The sequence below is a fragment of the Heptranchias perlo genome, chromosome 10 (assembly GCF_035084215.1).
Source record: "Heptranchias perlo isolate sHepPer1 chromosome 10, sHepPer1.hap1, whole genome shotgun sequence".
Lineage (NCBI taxonomy): Eukaryota > Metazoa > Chordata > Chondrichthyes > Hexanchiformes > Hexanchidae > Heptranchias > Heptranchias perlo.
The window spans coordinates 42,886,783-42,906,712 of record NC_090334.1 but is presented as its reverse complement, the minus strand read 5'-3'; the positions used below and the strand labels follow the sequence as shown (position 1 = coordinate 42,906,712).

The following is a 19,930-nucleotide window of genomic DNA, read 5'->3' as shown; positions in this document are numbered from 1 at the left end:
AGAGTTATACAGCACGGATAGAGGCCCTTCGGCCCATCGTGTCCGCGCCGGCCATCAGCCCTGTCTACTCTAATCCCATATTCCAGCATTTGGTCCGTAGCCTTGTATGCTATGGTATTTCAAGTGCTCATCCAAATGCTTCTTGAATGTTGTGAGGGTTCCTGCCTCCACAACCCTTTCAGACAGTGAGTTCCAGACTCCAACCACCCTCTGGGTGAAAAAGTTCTTTCTCAAATCCCCTCTAAACCTCCCGCCTTTTACCTTGAATCTATGTCCCCTTGTTATAGAACCCTCAATGAAGGGAAAAAGCTCCTTAGTATCCATCCTATCTGTGCCCCTCATAATTTTGTACACCTCAATCATGTCCCCCCTCAGCCTCCTCTGCTCCAAGGAAAACAAACCCAATCTTCCCAGTCTCTCTTCATAGCTGAAGCGCTCCAGCCCTGGTAACATCCTGGTGAATCTCCTCTGCACCCTCTCCAATGCGATCACATCCTTCCTGTAGTGTGGCAACAGAACTGCACACAGTACTCCAGCTGTGGCCTAACCAGTGTTTTATACAGCTCCATCATAACCTCCTTGCTCTTATATTCTATGCCTCGGCTAATAAAGGCAAGTATCCCATATGCCTTCTTTACCACCTTATCTACCTGTTCCGCCGCCTTCAGGGATCTGTGAACTTGCACACCAAGATCCCTCTGACCCTCTGTCTTGCCTAGGGTCCTCCCATTCATTGTGTATTCCCTTGCCTTGTTAGTCCCTCCAAAGTGCATCACCTCGCACTTTTCCGGGTTAAATTCCATTTGCCACTGTTCCGCCCTTCTGACCAACCCATCTATATCGTCCTGCAGACTGAGGCTATCCTCCTCGCTATTTACCACCCTACCAATCTTTGTATCATCAGCGAACTTACTGATCATACCTTTTACATTCATATCCAAGTCATTAATGTAGACCACAAACAGCAAGGGACCCAGCACCGATCCCTGTGGTACCCCACTGGCCACAGGCTTCCAGTCACAAAAACAACCTTACGACCATCACCATCTGCCTTCTGCCACTAAGCCAGTTTTGTATCCAAAGTGCCACGGCACCCTGGATTCCATGGGCTCGTACCTTCTTGACCAGTCTCCTGTGGGGGACTTTATCGAAGGCCTTACTGAAATCCATGTATACCACATCCACTGCGTTACCCTCATCCACACGCCTAGTCACCCCCTCAAAAAATTCAATCAAATTAGTCAGACATGATCTTCCCTTGACAAAGCCATGTTGACTATCCCTGATTAATCCTTGCTTCTCCAAGTGGAGACTAATTTTGTCCTTCAGAATTTTTTCCAATAATTTTCCTACCACTGATGTTAGGCTCACTGGCCTGTAGTTCCCCGGTTTTTCCCTACTCCCCTTCTTGAATAATGGTATTACATTAGCGGTTCTCCAGTCCTCTGGCACATCCCCTCAGCATTCATGAAACTACACCCCTACAGGGGGTCAATGCCTGCAGAGGAGGGGGAGAGAAGAGAAAAAATGGCAAGTAATGGAGAAAGAAAGAAGAAAAGAAATACATATCACTTCTTTACATTTATAATTCCTTGTGTCCATATAATTGGTCCCATTTATTTTGGGAATTTTCTTGTGCCAGTAATAAAGTTATACAACGATTTATTGGAAATCTAATTGAAGCAGGATAAAGATGTTTGCTGATTTTTTTAAAATTTGTTCATGGGATGTGGGCGTCGCTTGCAAGGCCAGTATTTATTGCCCATCCCTAATTGCCCTTGAGAAGGTGGTTGTGAGCCACCTTCTTGAACCGCTGCAGTCCGTGTGGTGAAGGTTCTCCCACAGTACTGTTAGGTAGGGAATTCCAGGATTTTGACCAAGCAACGATGAAGGAACAGCGATATATTTCCAAGTCGGGATGGTGTGTGACTTGGAGGGGAACGTGCAGGTGGTGTTGTTCCCATGTGCCTGCTGCCCTTGTCCTTCTAGGTGGTAGAGGTCGCGGGTTTGGGAGGTGCTATCGAAGAAGCCTTGGCGAGTTGCTGCAGTGCATCCTGTAGATGGTACACACTGCAGCCATGGTGCGCCGGTGGTGAAGGGAGTGAATGTTTAGGGTGGTGGATGGGGTGCCAATCAAGCGGGCTGCTTTGTGTCGAGCTTCTTGAGTGTTGTTGGAGCTGCACTAATCCAGGCAATTGGAGAGTATTCCATCACACTCCTTACTTGTGCCTTGTAGATAGTAGAAATGCTTTGGGGAATCAGGAGGTGAATCACTCGCCGCAGAATACCCAGCCTCTGACCTGCTCTTGTAGCCACAGTATTTATATGGCTGGTCCAGTTAAGTTTCTAGTTAGTGGTAACCCCCCGGATGTTGATGGTGGAGGATTCGGTGATGGTAATGCTGTTGAATGTCAAGGGGAGGAGGTTAGACTCTCTCTTGTTGGAGATGATCATTGCCTGGCACTTGTCTGGTGTGATACTTTTGTCTCCAGCTTGCATGATCCCCAATAAAAGATAAACAAAGAAGCAAAGCACTGAAGTGTAAGCTGATCAGTAGTTAATAGTCACAAAATATTTGCAATGTTATCAATAAAAATCCTTTATTTACTCAGCCTTTAAAGCAGCCAAACAGCATTGACAATAGGATACAGAAAAGCATTTTCAAATTGACGTTTTCTAGATTTATTGCTTTCAGTTAGTGAATGAGTCACACTTGGAACTTGTATGTCATATCATCCCTACAAAGCAATTCAATTTAAAATTGGAAATGAAATGGAACTGCTCAGGCAGCACAGCCATGCACAAGGAAGGCTAACCTCTCAAAGTTCTTCAGGATGTGTTGTCCTAACATCATTAAAATATTTTAAAAATGGAGATTTTTCCAACTGAATATGTATCAAAGAATCATAGTATGTTACAGTACAGGAGGAGACCATTCAACCCATCGTGCCCATGCCGGCTCTTTGAAAGAGCTATCCAATTAGTCCCACTCCCTTGCTCTTTCCCCATAGCCCTGTAAATTTTCTTCCTTCAAGTATTTATCCAATTCGCTTTTGAACGTTACTATTGAATCTGCTTCCACCACCCTTTCAGGCAGTGCATTCCAGATCATTACAACTCTCTGCGTAAAAAAAAGTTTCCTCATGTCGCCCCTAGTTCTTTTGCCAATCACTGTAAATCTGGGACCTTTGGTTACCGACCCTTCTGCCACTGGAAACAGTTTCTCCTTATTTACTCTATCAAAACCATTCATAATTTTGAACACCTCTGTCAAAACACCTCTTAACCTTCTCTGCTCTAAGGAGGACAACCCCAGCTTCTCCAGTCTCTCCACATAACTGAAGTATCTCATCCTTGCACCATTCTAGTAAACCTCTTCTGCACCTCTCTGAGGCCTTGACATCCTTCCTAAAGTGTGGTGCCCAGAATTGAACACAATACTCCAGCTGAGGCCTAACCAGCATTTTATAAAGGTTTAGCATAACTTCTTTGCTTTTGTACTCTATGCCTCTATTAATAAATCCAAGGATCCCATATGCTTTTTTAACATCCTTCTTTACTTGTCTTGCCACCTTCAGAGATTTTTGTACATATACCCCCAGGTCTCTCTGTTCCCGCACCCTCTTTAAAATTGTACCATTTAGTTTATATTGCCTCTCCTCATTCTTCCTACCAACACTTCGCTGCGTTAAATTTCATCTGTCATGTGTCTGCCCATTTCACCAGTCTGTCTATGTCCTCTTGAAGTCTATTACTATCCTCCACATTGTTTGCTACATTCCTGAGTTTCGTATCATCTGCAAACTTTGAAATTATACCCTGTATACTCGAGTCCAGATCATTAATACATATCAAAAAGAGTAATGGTCCTAATACCAAGCTCCGGGGAACCCCACTGTGCACTTCCCTCCAGTCTGAACCGTTCACCACTACGCTCTGCTTTCTGTCCCTTAGCCAATTTTGTATCTGAGTATGTTGTATGTAGTATTTTCTCTTGTTTAATGTGCTGTTGTAGCCTATGATCACTGGCCTTAAATGTTTCATCTATATTTGTCAGTGAATATTACTATAGAGGCAAGATATCCTGCAGCTTCTATTTTTGCAATATCTTTTTTTCTATTATGGTTAAGAGATCTTATTAAAAACATCAGTTGTTGGAATCCAAGCAGCCTGTGGCAATATAGGAATAAGATTATCCAGTCTGCAAATTACTTTCCAAACTAAGTGAAATGGTTTTCAAGAGCCCCACTCCTTAAACTCAAAAAGAGATCTCCATCCATAAATATAACAAATAAAAATGACTAAAATTCCACAAGACTGCCACAGCATGAATGTGAACGATAACTCAATTTTCTAGCATTTCCAAAGTAGGATTTGTGGCTGTACTCTGATGCTAATGTTTTTACCTCATACAGTTGATTGGACCAGCTGGTGTCACATTCAGTAGTTCATTACCACTTAAATGGGCAACATCACTATTTCTGACTCTGATATTTATGGGGAGGCGGGGAGGAAGCGGGTGAGTGGAGGGGATTAGTTTTAGAGGCCGGAAAGCCCGGAAATTCAGGTAACCTGGAGGTCCAGCTGAATTTACCGGCAGGGCCTCATTTAATTTTTTTGTCTCCATTTCCCAGCTGGCAGCCAGACACTCTGAGAGGCTGATTGGTTGCTGTGCGAGAAGGCCTGCGGAGAGGGGGGAGGGAGAGATTGGAGGAAGATCAGAAAGTCATTGGGAGATCGGAAAGGCCTTGGGGAGAGTGAAAAGGTCTTGGGCGGTATGGGGGGGAGGGGAGATCAGAGGAAGAGGGAAGATTGGAATGACCCTGGGGGAGATGGTGGAGGTCGGGGGAGAGATCGTAGATCGGGGAAAGAGATTGGATCGCACGGGGGAGGGTTGTTGGCCGATTGCAGGGTGAGGTCTGATCGTGGGGAAGGAAGATTTACTTGGTAGGTCAGGGGTGGGCCCACAAGCAGTGCTGGAAAGGCATTTACTTGTTGGATCCAGGCGTTATCATCTCCCTCCAAGGTAATAATCTCTGAACTACTACCTGAGCCACACGCAAATTGGCATAGGGTCAAACAGATCAGACAGTTAAATGCATAGCTCAAAGAGTGGTGTGGGAAACAGGGGTTTCAATTCATGGGGCACTGGCACCAGTACTGAGAAAAGAGGGAGCTGTTCTGTTGGGATGGGCTCCACTTAAACCGGGCCGGGACCAGTGTCCTGGTGAATTGAATAACTAGGGCGGTAAATAGGGCTTTAAACTAAAAAGGTGGGGGCGGGGGGGGGGTTGGAGGAGGAGGGTTCAGGTAAGGGTAAATCTATAAATCTAAAGAGAAAAGTCAAAGCCATAGAGCAGTGTAGCGATTTGGGTAAAGATAAGCAGAGTGTGTCAGGAAGGGACAGAGAGTTTAATGGTAACGGTGCATCAGTGAATAAGGTCAAAACAGGGGAAAATAGTAAAAAGTTAAAATTATAAGCGCTTTATCTGAATGCACAAAGTTTCCGTAACAAGATAGACGAATTAATGGCATAAATAGAGACAAATGCATTTGATCTAGTAGCCATTACTGAGATGTGGTTACAACGTAACCAAGGCTGGGAACTAAATATTCCAGGGTACTTGACGTTTCGAAAAGACAGACAAAATGGAAAAGGAGGGGGGATAGCCCTGATAATAAAGGAAGAGATAAAGACAGTAGTGAGAAAGGATCTTGGCTCGGAAGATCAGAAAGTAGAATCAGTATGGGTGGAGATAAGAAATAACAAGGGTCAGAAAACACTGGTGGGAGTAGTGTATAGGCCCCTGAACAGTAGTTATACTGTTGGACAGAGTATTAATCAAAGAATAAGAGGAGCTAGTAACAATGATAATGCAATAATCGTGGGGAACTTTAATCTTCATATAGACTGGGCAAATCAAATTGGCAAAAGTAGTTTGGAGGACGAGTTCATGGAATGCATTCAAGGCAGTTTCCTACAACAATACATCGTGGAACCAACCAGGAAGCAGGCTATTTTAGATCTTGTCTTATATAATGAGACAGGGTTAATTAGTAATCTCTTAGCAAGGGATCCTCTGGGTAGGTGATCATAATATGATAGAATTTCACAGTGAGTTCAAGAGTGACGTACTTAAGTCCGAAACTAGAGTCTTACACATAAACAAAGCCAATTACACTGGTATGAGGGGTGAGTTGGCTAAGGTTGATTGGGAAATTAGGTTAAAAGATATGACGGTAGATAAGCAATGGCAAACATTTAAAGAAATATTTCATAATTCTCAACAAATGTACATTTCCATTGAGGAATAAAAACTCCACGGGAAAAATGATCCATCCGTGGCTAACTAAAGAAGTTGAGGATAGTATTAGATTGAAAGAAGAGGCTTACAATGTTGCCAAGAAGAGTAGTAAGCTCCTAAGGATTGGAAGAGTTTTAGAAACCAGCAAAGGATGACCAAAAAATTGATAAAGAGGGAGAAAATAGAACATAAGAATGAAACAGCAAGAAATACAAAAACAGATTGTGAGAGCTTCTACAAGTATGTAAAAATGATGAGTTACAAACGTAAATGTGGGTCCCCTAGAGGCAGAGACAGAAGAAATTATAATGGGGAGTAAGGAAATGACAGAAACATTAAATAAATATTTTGTATCTGTCTTCACAGTTGAAAAAACATACCGGAAATAGTGGAGAATCAAGGGACTAATGAGAGTGAGGAAATTAAAGTAGTTAATATTAGTAAAGAAAAAGTACTAGAGAAATTAATGGGAATAAAAGTCAACAAACCCCCTGGACCAGGTGGCCTACATCCTAGGGCTTTAAAAGAGGTGGCTATAGAGATGATGGATGCGTTGGTTGTGATCTTCCAAAATTCCCTGGATTCTAGAACAGTCCCAGTGGATTGGAAGGTAGCAAATGTAACACCGCTATTCAAGAAAGGAGGGAGAGAGAAAACAGAGAACTACAGGCCAGTTAGCCTGACATCAGTAGTCAGGAAAATGCTGGAATCTATTATTAAGGATGTGGTAACTGTGCACTTAGGACATCATAATATGATTAGGCAGAGTCAACATGGTTTTATGAAAGGGAAATCGTGTTTGACAAATCTATTAGAGTTTTTTGAGGATGTAACTAGCAAGGTAGATAAAGGGAAACCAGTGGATGTAATATATTTGGATTTTCAAAGGATATTAGATAAGGTGCCACATAAAAGGTTGTTACACAAGATAAGGGCTCATGGGGTTGGGCGTAATATATTAGCATGGATAGAGGATTGGTTAACGGACAGTAAACAGAGAGTAGGAATAAATGGGTCATTGTCAGGTTAGCAGGCTGTAACTAGTGGGGTGCCACAATGATCAGTGCTTGGGCCTCAGCTGTTTACAATATATATCAATGACTTAGATGAAGGGACTGGGTGTAATGTATCCAAGTTTGCTGACGATAGGTACAAAGCTAGGTGGGAAAGTAAGCTGTGAGGAGAATGCAAAGAGGGTGCAAAGGGATATAGACAGATTAAATAAGGGCGAGAAGATGGCAGATGGAATATAATGTGGCGAATTCTGAGGTTATTCCTTTGGTAGGAAGAATAGAAAAAAAGAATATTTTTTAAATGGTGAGAAACTATTAAATGTTGGTGTTCAGAAAGATTTGGGTGTCCTTGTACATGAATCACAGAACTTTAATATGCAGGTACAGCAAGCAATTAGGAAGGCAAATGGTATGTTGGCCTTTGATGCAAGGGGGTTGGGGTACAAGAGTAAGAAAGTCTTGCTGCAATTGTACAGGGCTTTGCTGAGACCATACCTGAAGTACTGTGTACAGTGTTGGTCTCCTTACCTAAGGAAGGATATACTTGCCTTAGAGGCAGTGCAATGAAGGTTCACTAGGTTGACTTCTAGGATGAGAGGGTTGTCCCATGAGGAGAGATTGAGTAGAATGGGCCTATACTCTCTGGAGTTTAGAAGAATGAGAGGTGATCTCATTGAAACATTTAAGATTCTGAGAGGGCTTGACAGGGTAGATGCTGAGAGGCTGCTTCCCCTGGCTGGAGAGTCTAGAATTGGGTGGAATAATCTCAGGATAAGGGGTCGGACATTTAGGACTGAGACGAGGAGAAATTTCTTCACTCAGAAGGTTGTGAACCTTTGGAATTCTCTACCCCAGAGAGCTATGGATGGATGCTCAATCGTTGAGTATATTCAAGAATGAGATCAATAGATTTTTGGGCTCTAAGGGAGTCAAGGGATATGGGGATCGGGTGGGAAAGTGGAATTGAGGTAGAAGATCAGCCATGATCTTATTGAATGGCGGAACATGCTCGAGGGGCTGCATGGCCTAATCCTGCTCCTGTTTCTTATGTTCTTACTTTCTTTTCATGTGCCTACCCCCAGGGTTCTACTGAGAAACCTTTAAGAGATTGTTTTTTTTTCCAAGAATAAATTTATGAAGGAAAAAATATGTACTTAGTATTTTAAGTACTTACTCCAAGACCCACTTCATTAATCAATGTAACAACGTGCCAAATAATCTAAAACTAGATGAGGATGTATACTTGGATCATAGGATACTGGTAAATAATTTTCACTAAAATGTTCAAAAAAAGAATTCAAAAGAACTGGGCAACTGCATGTAAATTCTCATTTTAATTGTTGCCATGTAATTTGAATTATTTGTTGTTAATGCCTAAGGAAAGTGTTGTGTTGTAGTAAATAATTTTTTCTGGCATTTTGTCAACTAATTAGCATTAATTCTGCCACATCAAAGACAATCACTCATTAACCAACTGGACATCCAAAAAAGCAAAAAAAAGCAATAAAATATAACTTGTCTCCCAGCGGCTCCATATAAAAAGGGCTAATTCTTCCAATATTTCTGTAATAATTTACAGTTCATCTAAAGGGATTGGTAATGCGTACAGTAGCAGATTTCTTATGCAATACTTGCTGATGACCTTTCTACATCCTTCAGAATTACATTACTATTGGCAAGATAAAGACACTGAAGAAGGTGCATAAAAGATTTACTCAGATGATACCAGAACTGGGAGATTATACCTATCAGGAAAGATTGAACAGGCTGGGGCTCTTTTCTTTAGAAAAAAGACAGAGTGGTTACCTGATATTATGAAAGGGTTTGATAGGGCAGGTGTAGGGGAAACAAGAACTCGGGGCCATAAATATAAGATAGTCACTAATAAATCCAATAGGGAATTCAGGAGATACTTCTTTATCCAGAGAGTGGTTACAATGAGGAAGTTGAGGTGACTAGCATAGATGCATTTAAGGGGAAGCTAGATAAACACATGAGGGAGAAAGGAATAGACGGATATGCTGATAGGGTTAGATTAAGTAGGGAAGGAGGAGGCTCAGGTGGAGCATAAACACCGGGATGGACTTGTTGGCCCGAATGGTCTGTTTCTGTGCTGTACATTCTATGTAAAACAGTCGCTGAGAATTTCCATCTATGCTCTAGAACATATGTGGTGAAAATATGAGGTGTGCCATCACCTTTGCAGTGCCCTTGATTAACATGGAGCACAAAAAAGTGTAGACATTTCAAGGATTAAATGCTGCAGCAGAACACAAGATGAGTCTTTCTTCTCTGCGTGAAATGTTGTTAGATCAATGTTTCTTCATGAAAAGGTGCATAGGTGAGATGTGGTAATAAATATCTTCTCTGTTTCATATCAACTACTGTTTGAAAATAATTTGTGATGAAGAAGTTGCATTTGGTGCAGTGTTACAGTGTACTGGAACCTCAACAGGTTCTGAAATTTAACACATTGCAAGTTCGCACTCCTACCTATTAACCTTCAAGGGAACTTCTGAGCCCAAGCTAGGCACTCTTCACAAGGAGGAAAAAAAATCAACTGGTAGATCGCCCCAGGCTTCACTTGCACAGTTTTCAGTCACCTCACTGTACAGTTTCAAGCAGCATCAGGAGAGGTCTGAAAGCATTTCAACCAAGGGAAGTAAAAAGGGAATGGAGTGAAAATATAATGTTCCTTAACGTTTTTTTTCATTCATTCATGGGATGTGGGCATGGTTGGCAAGGCCAGCATTTATTGCCCATCCCTAATTGCCCTTGAGAAGGTGGTGGTGAGCCGCCTTCATGAACCGCTACAGTCTGTGTGGTGAAAGATACTTCCACGGTGTTGTTAGGAAGGAAGTTCTAGGATTTTGACCCAGCAATAATGAAGCAATGGCGATATATTTCCAAGTCAGGATGGTGTGTGACTTGGAGGGGAACGTGCTGGTGGTGGTGTTCCCATGCACCTGCTGTTCTTGTCCCTCTAGGTGGTAGAGGTGGTGGGTTTGGGAGGTGCTGTCGAAGAAGCCTTGGCAAGTTGCTGCAGTGCATCCTGTGGATGGTACACACTGCAGCCACAGTGCGCTGGTGATGATGGGAGTGAATGTTTAGGGTGGTGGATGGGGTGCCAATCAAGCGGGCTGCTTTGTCCTGGATGGTGTCAAGCTTCTTGAGTGTTGTTGGAGCTGCACTCATCCAGGCAAGTGGAGAGAATTCCATCACACTCCTCACTTGTGCTTAGTAGTTGGTGGAAAGGCTTTGAGGAGTCAGGAGGTGAGTCACTCGCCACAGAAAACCCAGCCTCTGACCTGCTCTTGTAGCCACAGTATTTATATGGCTGGTCCAGTTAAGTTTCTGGTCCATGGTGACCCCCAGATATTGATTGTGGGAGATTTGGCGATGGTAATGTCGTTGGATGTCAAGGGGAGGTGGTTAGACTCTCTCTTGTTAGAGATGGTCATTACCTGGCACTTGTCTGGCGTGAATGTTACTTGCCACTTATAAGCCTGGATGTTGTCCAGGTCTTGCTGCATGCGTGTACACATGCCTGCAGTGCCAGCTTAATGCATTGATGAAAGCACAAAATTCTGTGTAGAAATTACTCTCCCAGAGGAGATTATGATGTGAGCTATGTGCAATATGCAGGGCAATTCTTGGATGACAATACAAGTTAGACTGGTTTCCAAACACTGGGACCTTTCAAACTACTTATAATTTTGCTGAATTTGTTCCATGCTTCTGTATAGAAAATATCTGTAAGCCCCATCTTTTACCCAGAATATATACACCAAGCTTAGGCCACAGCAGCTGCTGAAGAATCCTGAGCGGGGCAGCACGGTGCAATTTTGAGTCAGACATTTTCAGACACCCTAGGGGCGCAGGATGTTGGTCCCCAAAATTAGGCTTTGTTGCAGCTTTTTAGGCCCATTTAATGGGCTGAATCTGGTCAAATTTCTATCCCAGTGATACACACAGTGATCTCTTTAAAATCTCACTAGTAAAAGCAAAAATTATATAAGTCACCAACAAATTTTAGAACATTAAGGTAATGGTTCTATAGAAGATATAAACTTCTTCTGTACACAAGAGGTGTAGACATTGAGGATAATGATTCAGTTACAGGATATGGTAGTCTGGTGGTTATTGTATGATGTGGAGATGCCGGTGATGGACTGGGGTTGACAAATGTAAGGAATCTTACAACACCAGGTTATAGTCCAACTGTTTTATTTGAAAATCACAAGCTTTCGGAGGCTTTCTCCTTCGTCAGGTGAGTGTGGGATTCCATGGAAGGTTACCGCATTTATAGTCAGAGAACAATACCTGGTGATTACAGATAATCTTTCCAACTGCCCGTTGTCAAGGCAATCAAAGTGTTCAGACAGAGAGATGTTACCGACAGGACCACCGAATATACAAACGGCCAGAACAAAAGACAGAGAGAGAGAGGGAGAAACATCCGAAAGGAAGAGAAAGACAGAGAATGACCCGTTGTATTAAAAACAGATAACTTTTTTTCGCTGGTGGGGTTACGTGTAGCGTGACATGAACCCAAGATCCCGGTTGAGGCCGTCCTCATGGGTGCGGAACTTGGCTATCAATTTCTGCTCGACGATTTTGCGTTGTCGTGTGGCTCGAAGGCCGCCTTGGAGTATGCTTACCCGAAGATCGGTGGCTGAATGTCCTTGACTGCTGAAGTGTTCCCCGACTGGGAGGAAACCCTCTTCTCTGGCGATTGTTGCGCGGTGTCCGTTCATCCGTTGTCGCAGTGTCTGCATGGTCTCGCCAAGGTACCATGCTCCGGGCATCCTTTCCTGCAACGTATGAGGTAGACAACGTTGGCCGAGTCACAGGAGTATGAACCATGTACCTGGTGGGTGGTGTCCTCTCGTGTGATGGTGGTATTTGTGTTGATGATCTGGCATGTCTTGCAGAGGTTGCCGTGGCAGGGTTGTGTGGTGTCGTGGATGCTGTTCTCCTGAAAGCTAGGTAATTTGCTGCGAACGATGGTCTGTTTGAGGTTGGGTGGCTATTTGAAGGCGAGTAGTGGAGGTGTGGGGATGGCCTTAGCGAGGTGTTCGTCGTCATCGATGACATGTTGAAGGCTGCGGAGAACATGGCGTAGTTTCTCCGCTCCGAGGAAGTACTGGACGACGAAGGGTACTCTGTTGGTTGCATCCCGTATTAGTCTTCTGAGGAGGTCTATGCGATTTTTCACTGTGGCCCGTCGGACGAGTCGAGCGCCATATCCCGTTCTTACGAGGGCGTCTTTCAGCGTCTGTAGGTGTCCATCGCGTTCCTCCTCGTCTGAGCAGATCCTGTGTATTCGCAGGGCCTGTCCATAGGGGATGGCCTCTTTGACGTGGTTAGGGTGGGAGCTGGAAAAGTGGAGCATCGTGAGGTTGTCCGTGGGCTTGCGGTAGAGTGAAGTGCTGAGGTGCCCGTCTTTGATGGAGATTCGTGTGTCCAAGAAAGAAACCGATTCTGAGGAGTAGTCCATGGTGAGCTTGATGGTGGGATGGAACTTGTTGATGTTATCGTGTAGTCTCTTCAGTGATTCTTCGGCATGGGTCCATAGGAAGAAAATGTCGTCGATGTATCTGGTGTATAGCGTTGGTTGGAGGTCCTGTGCAGTGAAGAAGTCCTGCTCGAGCTTGTGCATGAAAATGTTGGCGTATTGGGGTGCGAATTTGGTCTCCATGGCTGTTCCGTGTGTTTGGGTAAAGAACTGGTTGTCGAAGGTGAAGACATTGTGATCCAGGATGAAGCGGATGAGTTGTAGGATGGCATCTGGGGATTAGCTGTTGTTGGTGTTGAGTACGATGCTGTTGCAGCGATGCCGTCATCGTGGGGGATACTGGTGTAGAGTGCCGAGACGTCCATCGTGGTGAGAAGTGTTCCTGGTTCAACTGGTCCGTGGGTGCTGAGTTGTGTTGGCTTTGTGTATCTTTGGGAGGTTATGGTATGGATCAACAACCCAAAGGTTGCGAATTCAAAGTTTTGTAACCGAATTCAATAAATCTAGTAATTTATGAGCCAGCACCAGGAAAAATAACCACAAAAGCTTCCAACTGTTGTAAAAACCCAAATGGTTCATTAATGTTCTTTTGGGAAGGGAGTCTGCTACTCCTGGTCTGATCTACGTGTGAGAAGAGCCCCACACTATGTGGTTGACTATTAATGCTCTCTGAAATGGCCTAGAAAGCAAACAATCTCTATGAAGTTCTGTAATAAGAAAATTGGACCGACCTATCGGCAACAATCCAGGCATTATATCATGATAAGACTGATACAATCTCAGCCTAGTCAACAACGCAAAGTCCTCCTTACTAACATCTGGGAACTAGTGCCCAAGTTGGGAGAGCTTTCCCACAAACTAGTCAAGCAACAGCCTGATATATTTGTACTCACAGAATCATATTTATCAGTCAACTTCTCAGGCTCCACCATCATGATCATTTGGTTATGTCCTGTCCCGCCAGCGGAATAGACCCAGCAGAGGTGGGGCACAGTGGTATGCAGTCGGGTAGGAATGGCCCTGGGAGTCCTCAACATTGAATCTGGACCCCTTGAAGTCTCCTGCTGATCACCACCTACCACTCTCCCCTCAAATGATGCACGAGTACACCTCCATGTTGAACATTACTTGGAGGAAGCTCTGAGGGGAGCAAGGACACAGAATGTATTCTGGGTGGTAACTTCAACCACCGTCATTGACTGAGCTTGCCGAATCATGAAGGATGCAGACTGGGCTGCATTAGATGGTAAGGCAATCAACAAAAGGAAGTAACCTACTTGACCTCATCCTCACCAACCTATTTATCACAGACATCGGTCCACGATAGCAATGGTGGAAATGACCATCGCACAGGCCTTGTGAAGAAAAACTCTTGTCTCCACCACGAGGACATCTTCCATTGTGTAGTGTAGCACTACCACTGTGCTAAGTGGGACAGACCAAGCACGTAGAAGCTCAAAACTGGGCATCCATGTGATGCTGAGGGCCATCATTAGCAGCAGAATTGTATACCGTCACAATCTGTGACTCATTATGCAGCACATCTCTCACTCCTTGATCACCATCAGGCCAGAAAATCAACCCTGGTTCAAAGTGGAGTGTAGAAAGGCATGCCGGGAGCAGCATGAGGCATACTTTAGAATGAGGTACACATCTAGTGAAACTACTATGCAGGGATAAACACCAAAACCAGCAGGCAATAGACAAAGCTAAGTGGTCCGCCAACCAACGATCAGAACAAAGCACTGTAGCCACATCACATTTAGTCAAGAATGGTAGGAGCATCATCGCCACAAGAACTACAGCTTTTCAAGGAGAAGGCTCATCACCACCTGCTCAAGGCAACTAAGGATGGGCAATAAAAAGAAATGCAGGCAAATAACAGAAGAAGGAAGCACCATGAGCATCTGCATCCTCAACTATGGTGCAGCACAGCATGCGAGTGCAAGAGTCAAGGGTGAAGTAAATGTCTTCAGCTAAAAGTGCTGAAGAGTGCTGACCATCATGGATGCTTGTGTCCAGCAAGTTTAATTCACTCCATGTGACATTAAGAAGTGGCTGAGTGCACTGTAAGACTACAGATCCTGACAACATCCCAGCTATAATGCTAAAGACCGGTGCAGCAGAACGAGCTGCTCCTTTGGCCCAATTGTTTCAGTGCAGCTATGACACTGCCAATAACCTGACAATGTGAAGATTGCCCAGGCACAAAAAAAGGTTAAATCTAACCCAGCCAATTACCATGTCACCTTCCTCCCAATCATCAGTAAAATGGTCAATAGTGCTATTTAATGACACCTACTCATCAATAACCTGCTCACCTATGCTGAGATCAGATTCCACCAAAACCACTCGGCTCCAGACCTCATCACAGCCTTGAGCCAGACGTAGACACAAAGAGCTGAATGCTAGAGGAGAAGTGAGAGTAGCTGCTCTCAACATCAGGGCAGCATTCGACAGAGTATGGCACCAAAGAGCCCTAGCAACACTGAGGTCAATGGGGGCAAAGGGAAAGCCCTCCAGTGAAATATGGTCAAAGTCGATTCATCACAGCCACACAATATCACTGCAAGAGTTCCACAGAGAAGCATTCTCAGCCTAATCATCTGTAGCTACTCCATCAATTACCTTCCCTCTGTCATATGGTCAGGAGTGGAACTGTTTACTGATGGTTCTACAGAGTTCAGTTCATTCTCAAGTCCTCTGATAATAAAGCAGCCCAAGCCACCTTACAGCAGGAGCTGGATAACATCCTGACTTGGGCTGACAAGTGGCAGATAACAGGTATCATAGGTGCCAGGTAATGACCATCTTGAACAAGAGACAATCCACCCATCTTCTTTTGGCCTTCAAGGGCAACATCATCACTAAGTCCCCCACCATCAACATTTTGCGGGTCTTCATTAACCAAAAGCTTAACTGGACCAGCAATATCAACACTGTGTCTACAAAAGCACAGCAGAGGCTGGGTAGTCTGTGATGAGTCCCTCACTTCCTGACCACTCAAAGCCGCTCCATCATCTACAAGGCTCAGGTCAGAAGTGTGATGGAATACTGACCACTCCTGGATGGGTACAGCTGCAACAACATTCATCCAGAACACAGCAATTGGCTTAGTCAATGCCTCTGCCACTGGACTCAATATCGACCTACTCAACAAATGGCACACTGTGGCTGCAAGTATGTACAATCTACAGGTTGCACTGCAGCATCTCAACAAGGTTACTTCAACAACACCTCCCTTCCCTCTACCACCAAGAAGAACAAGAGCAGGCATGTTGTGGTAATACTATCGTCTCCAAATTGCCCTCCAAGTCATACACCATCCTGACTTGAACATAAATCATCATTCTTTCATCATCGCTGGGCCAATATTCTAGAATTCCTTACCTAACATCATTGTGGGAGCACCATCACCACAAGGACTGCAACAATTTAAGATAAAGACTCACCACTTCTTCTCAGGGCAACCAGGGATGGACAATAAATGCAGCCTTGCCAGTTTTGCCAATTTTTAAAAAACTATTAAAGGCATTGACAACATGCAAATTGATAGATGCCTGGAATTTTCATGGGGTTCTACCAATCTCCCACCATAACTTCGGCAGAGCATCAGCAGAAACCCTGGAGAAACACTGTAAACAGATCTTCTCACCATTTCTCCAGGATTTCAACCAAACTTACAGCAGGAGATTCGGGAACCCCAGAATTGTACCCCAAAGTGTTTGAGGTGATCGGTCAGGTAGAACTTGTGTCCACCCATATAAACTGGGAAAGCAGGGAGTGAGGTTGGATGTCTGGAAGTTCTATTTTTTTCAGAGGGTGATCGACCTGCGGCACAGGGTTGTCGAGGTGGTAGTGAAGACCAACTCTTTGCAGTCCGTCAAGAAGGTGTTGGATAATTTTTTGGAAAACAAGTTGATCAAACTAATGGGTTTGGGGCCTCCAGGGGTTTGCCTTATTGTCACTGAGGGTCAGAGAGGGTCAAATGTTCTTTTCCCTCCGGTCTTTGAACTCTTCCCAATAGTGAGCAATTTTCAAGGATCAGCGTTGTCAATCCCCTTTATAATGTTGAAAGCTTCAACCCTGTCCCTTCAAAAAGTTTTTTTCCAAGAAAACAAGCCAACGTTTCTTAACATTTTCTGATAATTTAAATTAACGTTGATTGCTCATCTCTGTATTTGCTTAAGGTCAATATTTTCTCTGCATACAGTACTCCAGATGGAGTCTCAACAATGCTTTACAGAACAAGAATATAACAACATTATATAATCTATTGTTCTGATACAAGTTTACTCATCAAGTATATAATTAAATGTCTGGGAAGAACTGATGGAGACACACTCTGGTCTCATTATGTGACGATACCACAGTGATAGACAATATCACAGAGAACAGCTACACATTGATTCCAGAACTAAAGGGAATGACGTCTGAGGAAAGATTGATTATCCTGAGTCTCTTCTCTCTTCAAAAGAGATGACTGAGAGGGGATATGATAGAAGTGTTTAAAATTATGAAAGGTTTGGACAAATTGGATCCAAGTAAGTTTTTCTGCCTTGTACAAAATTTAAGCACAAGCGGTCATATTTAGAAATTAAGGACAACAGAAAATGCAGGAGGAACTTCTTTTCACTAAAAGGGTGATAAGTATGTGGAACGGTTTCCTGCACGAGTGATGGACGAAACCTTAAAGGAAGTAGAAAATGTTTTGTCTGCAAATGGAATTTAGGGTGGTTAGGTGGGCTAGATGGACCGACGGCCTTCTCCTGGCTATGTTACTATCAATTGAGGATGTGAGAACTTGGATAATTTAGAATGACATTCCCGTTAGTTTAATAATCCTCCGAAAAGGGACGAGAATCCCTGTTCTGCTATTCCTCTGGGCTATCGAGTGTCACCCTGTAAGTAAAATCATCAGCTTTTCAATTATAGGAACGGATGATCGAAAGGACACAGTAACCTTTCCCCAATCTCGGGTCAGGTAACAGCTTGTAGCTATCATAGTCTGAACGAGAACCCCTTGGGAAATAATCCATTGATCTAGAATAAACACAATCGCTTTTCTGGTTTTAATACTCCCTGCTGTACGATTTATAGACAGCAACTCTTGTGTAAATAAAACATTAAGCTAAAAGATAACCGTATACAGTAACAGGTTGCTTTTGTTTTAAAGGATCCCAGTGTAATTGATTCCCATCCTGGCGCCACTTCAGTCAATTTTACCGAACACCAGCCCCGGCAGAGCTATACAGCAATCGGTTAGACGTCGCACTGACAAAAACATCTGTCCGCAGTACTGGCATTTCGGAGTTCACCATCCTGGGCCTTTGAAGACCCAGCTGAGCTTTGTACAGTGCCCACTGTTTAATGGGCACCCTGTTAACCGGACTCTGGCCATTCATTCCACACCGCTTATCTAATAGGAGCAGAATGTTTTGTTCGGCACACGGAGATCCCTATCATAATACTTTTATCGCCAAAAAAAAAAGCTGGAACTTTTCATCTTTGCATTGCTCCGCCCCCTCGCCTTCAATTAAAAAAAACTTCATGCGCGATGTCTATGCAGCGCCTTCCAGCGCGGACTTTGTTTTTATTTAACATCGTTCTCGAGTAGATGCAGCAGTGAGATCACCATTAGTCGTTCAAAATACGGCAACAAACTTAAATCCACCAACGTATAAATTACAACACGGTAGAAAACCAATGTTTGGAGCATCAAGAGAATTTAACCTGCCTGTTATTGTACCAAAAGAAAAAAATATTGTCAGCCATCACTCTGTTAAGATTCATCTCAAACCACAGTCCACGTTAAGGTTGTTTAGGTCACTGTTTGCTTCACAGTCGTGTAAGTCACATTGCTGCAATCCACTGAAATCCCATTTCTATTTACTTTACAATTCCCCAAGGGACCACCATGTATGCGTGTTCTTTTACACACGGGTTTCACAAGGGAGCCCAGGACATCAGCACTATTAGTTACATAAATGTTATCTTCGACCGTCAGTGAAACCTAAAGATACCAAACTAAATCAATGTTGGAAAAATGTTCCGCACTTTAATTTTAAAAAATGACAATCTTGTGGGGAATGAATTCACGGTAAAATCGAGGTGACATTTCACCCCTCGGATTGAACCAACCAATCTGTGATGTTATGCACCGGGAATACTGAACACATTGCACCCGGGCCGAGCTCGGCTTCCCCACAATATTTTCCCCTTTCACCCCCCAAAAAACATACAAAATCTCAGTGAGGACTTAAGAGTTGTGAATGATTTGAAATTGGAATTAGACGTCGAAATTACTCCCTAAATTTTATACTCAATTCAATTCTTGGCAGATAATCTTATTTAAAGCAAATGACTCTGGTGTCAGAACTTTAAAATAATCGCCACTAGAAACTCTGCCAATGAAAGCAAACAGAAGGCGCTTCTCCACATACATCGTTAACCAGGAGTTTGGTTACTAATGCTTCACTTACTTTTATGACTCGAATATCCCGGGTAATAGCCATAATATCCCGTGATCCGTAAAATCCTGTCTTCGATTGTGGAAACCCCGTTGGAGGCAGCCTTGACGTCCATAAAGGATCGGGAGCACTGCTGGTCTTCGGAGGGCGAAGGAGAGAGATACTTGAGCTGGTTCAGGTGCAGACTTATGTCCGACAGTCTCCGCATGGTTTTGTGAGTGAGCAGGGAGCTGGATTCCGTCACTCAATGCTGTCGGAAAGATTACCCCCCACCCCCCCTTCTCCACTACAGCACCGTCACATCTAGGGGGCAGCCCTGCATTCACCTAGCAAACCCAGCGCAGTGTCCCACATCATTGGCAACAGCAGGTTTTATATACAGTACAGGGGGAAAACACTCAGCTACAAAGCAATGGACAAAGCTACGCTGTAATGTTTCTTTTTTTGTAAATGGAAACTTAGAAACTGGTTGCATTCGTTTAAAGAAATAAAAAGAAGTGTTACACCGAAGATCTGCGTCAGAGATCACTGGCTGTGAACAACAGCCTTGCACCAAACCGCCCCCTCTATACACACACACCACACACACACGGACCTCGCTAAACAACGCTCTGCTCTTTCGTG

The 19,930-nt window shown here is 43.7% G+C and overlaps 1 protein-coding gene across 2 annotated transcripts in view; it reads right to left on the bottom strand.

Moving 5' to 3' along the window:
• Positions 1–19,580, bottom strand: part of slc35f4 (solute carrier family 35 member F4) — a 125,456-nt gene extending 105,876 nt beyond the window's left edge. The window contains exon 1 of one of the 2 annotated variants that reach the window (XM_067991557.1): positions 19,319–19,580. In XM_067991557.1, coding sequence (XP_067847658.1) covers positions 19,319–19,514 — 196 coding nt within the window. In that variant the 5' untranslated portion in view covers positions 19,515–19,580. The remainder of the gene's footprint in view (positions 1–19,318) is intronic. The other variant, XM_067991558.1, reaches the window with a different exon arrangement.
• Positions 19,581–19,930: the final 350 nt, after the last annotated feature.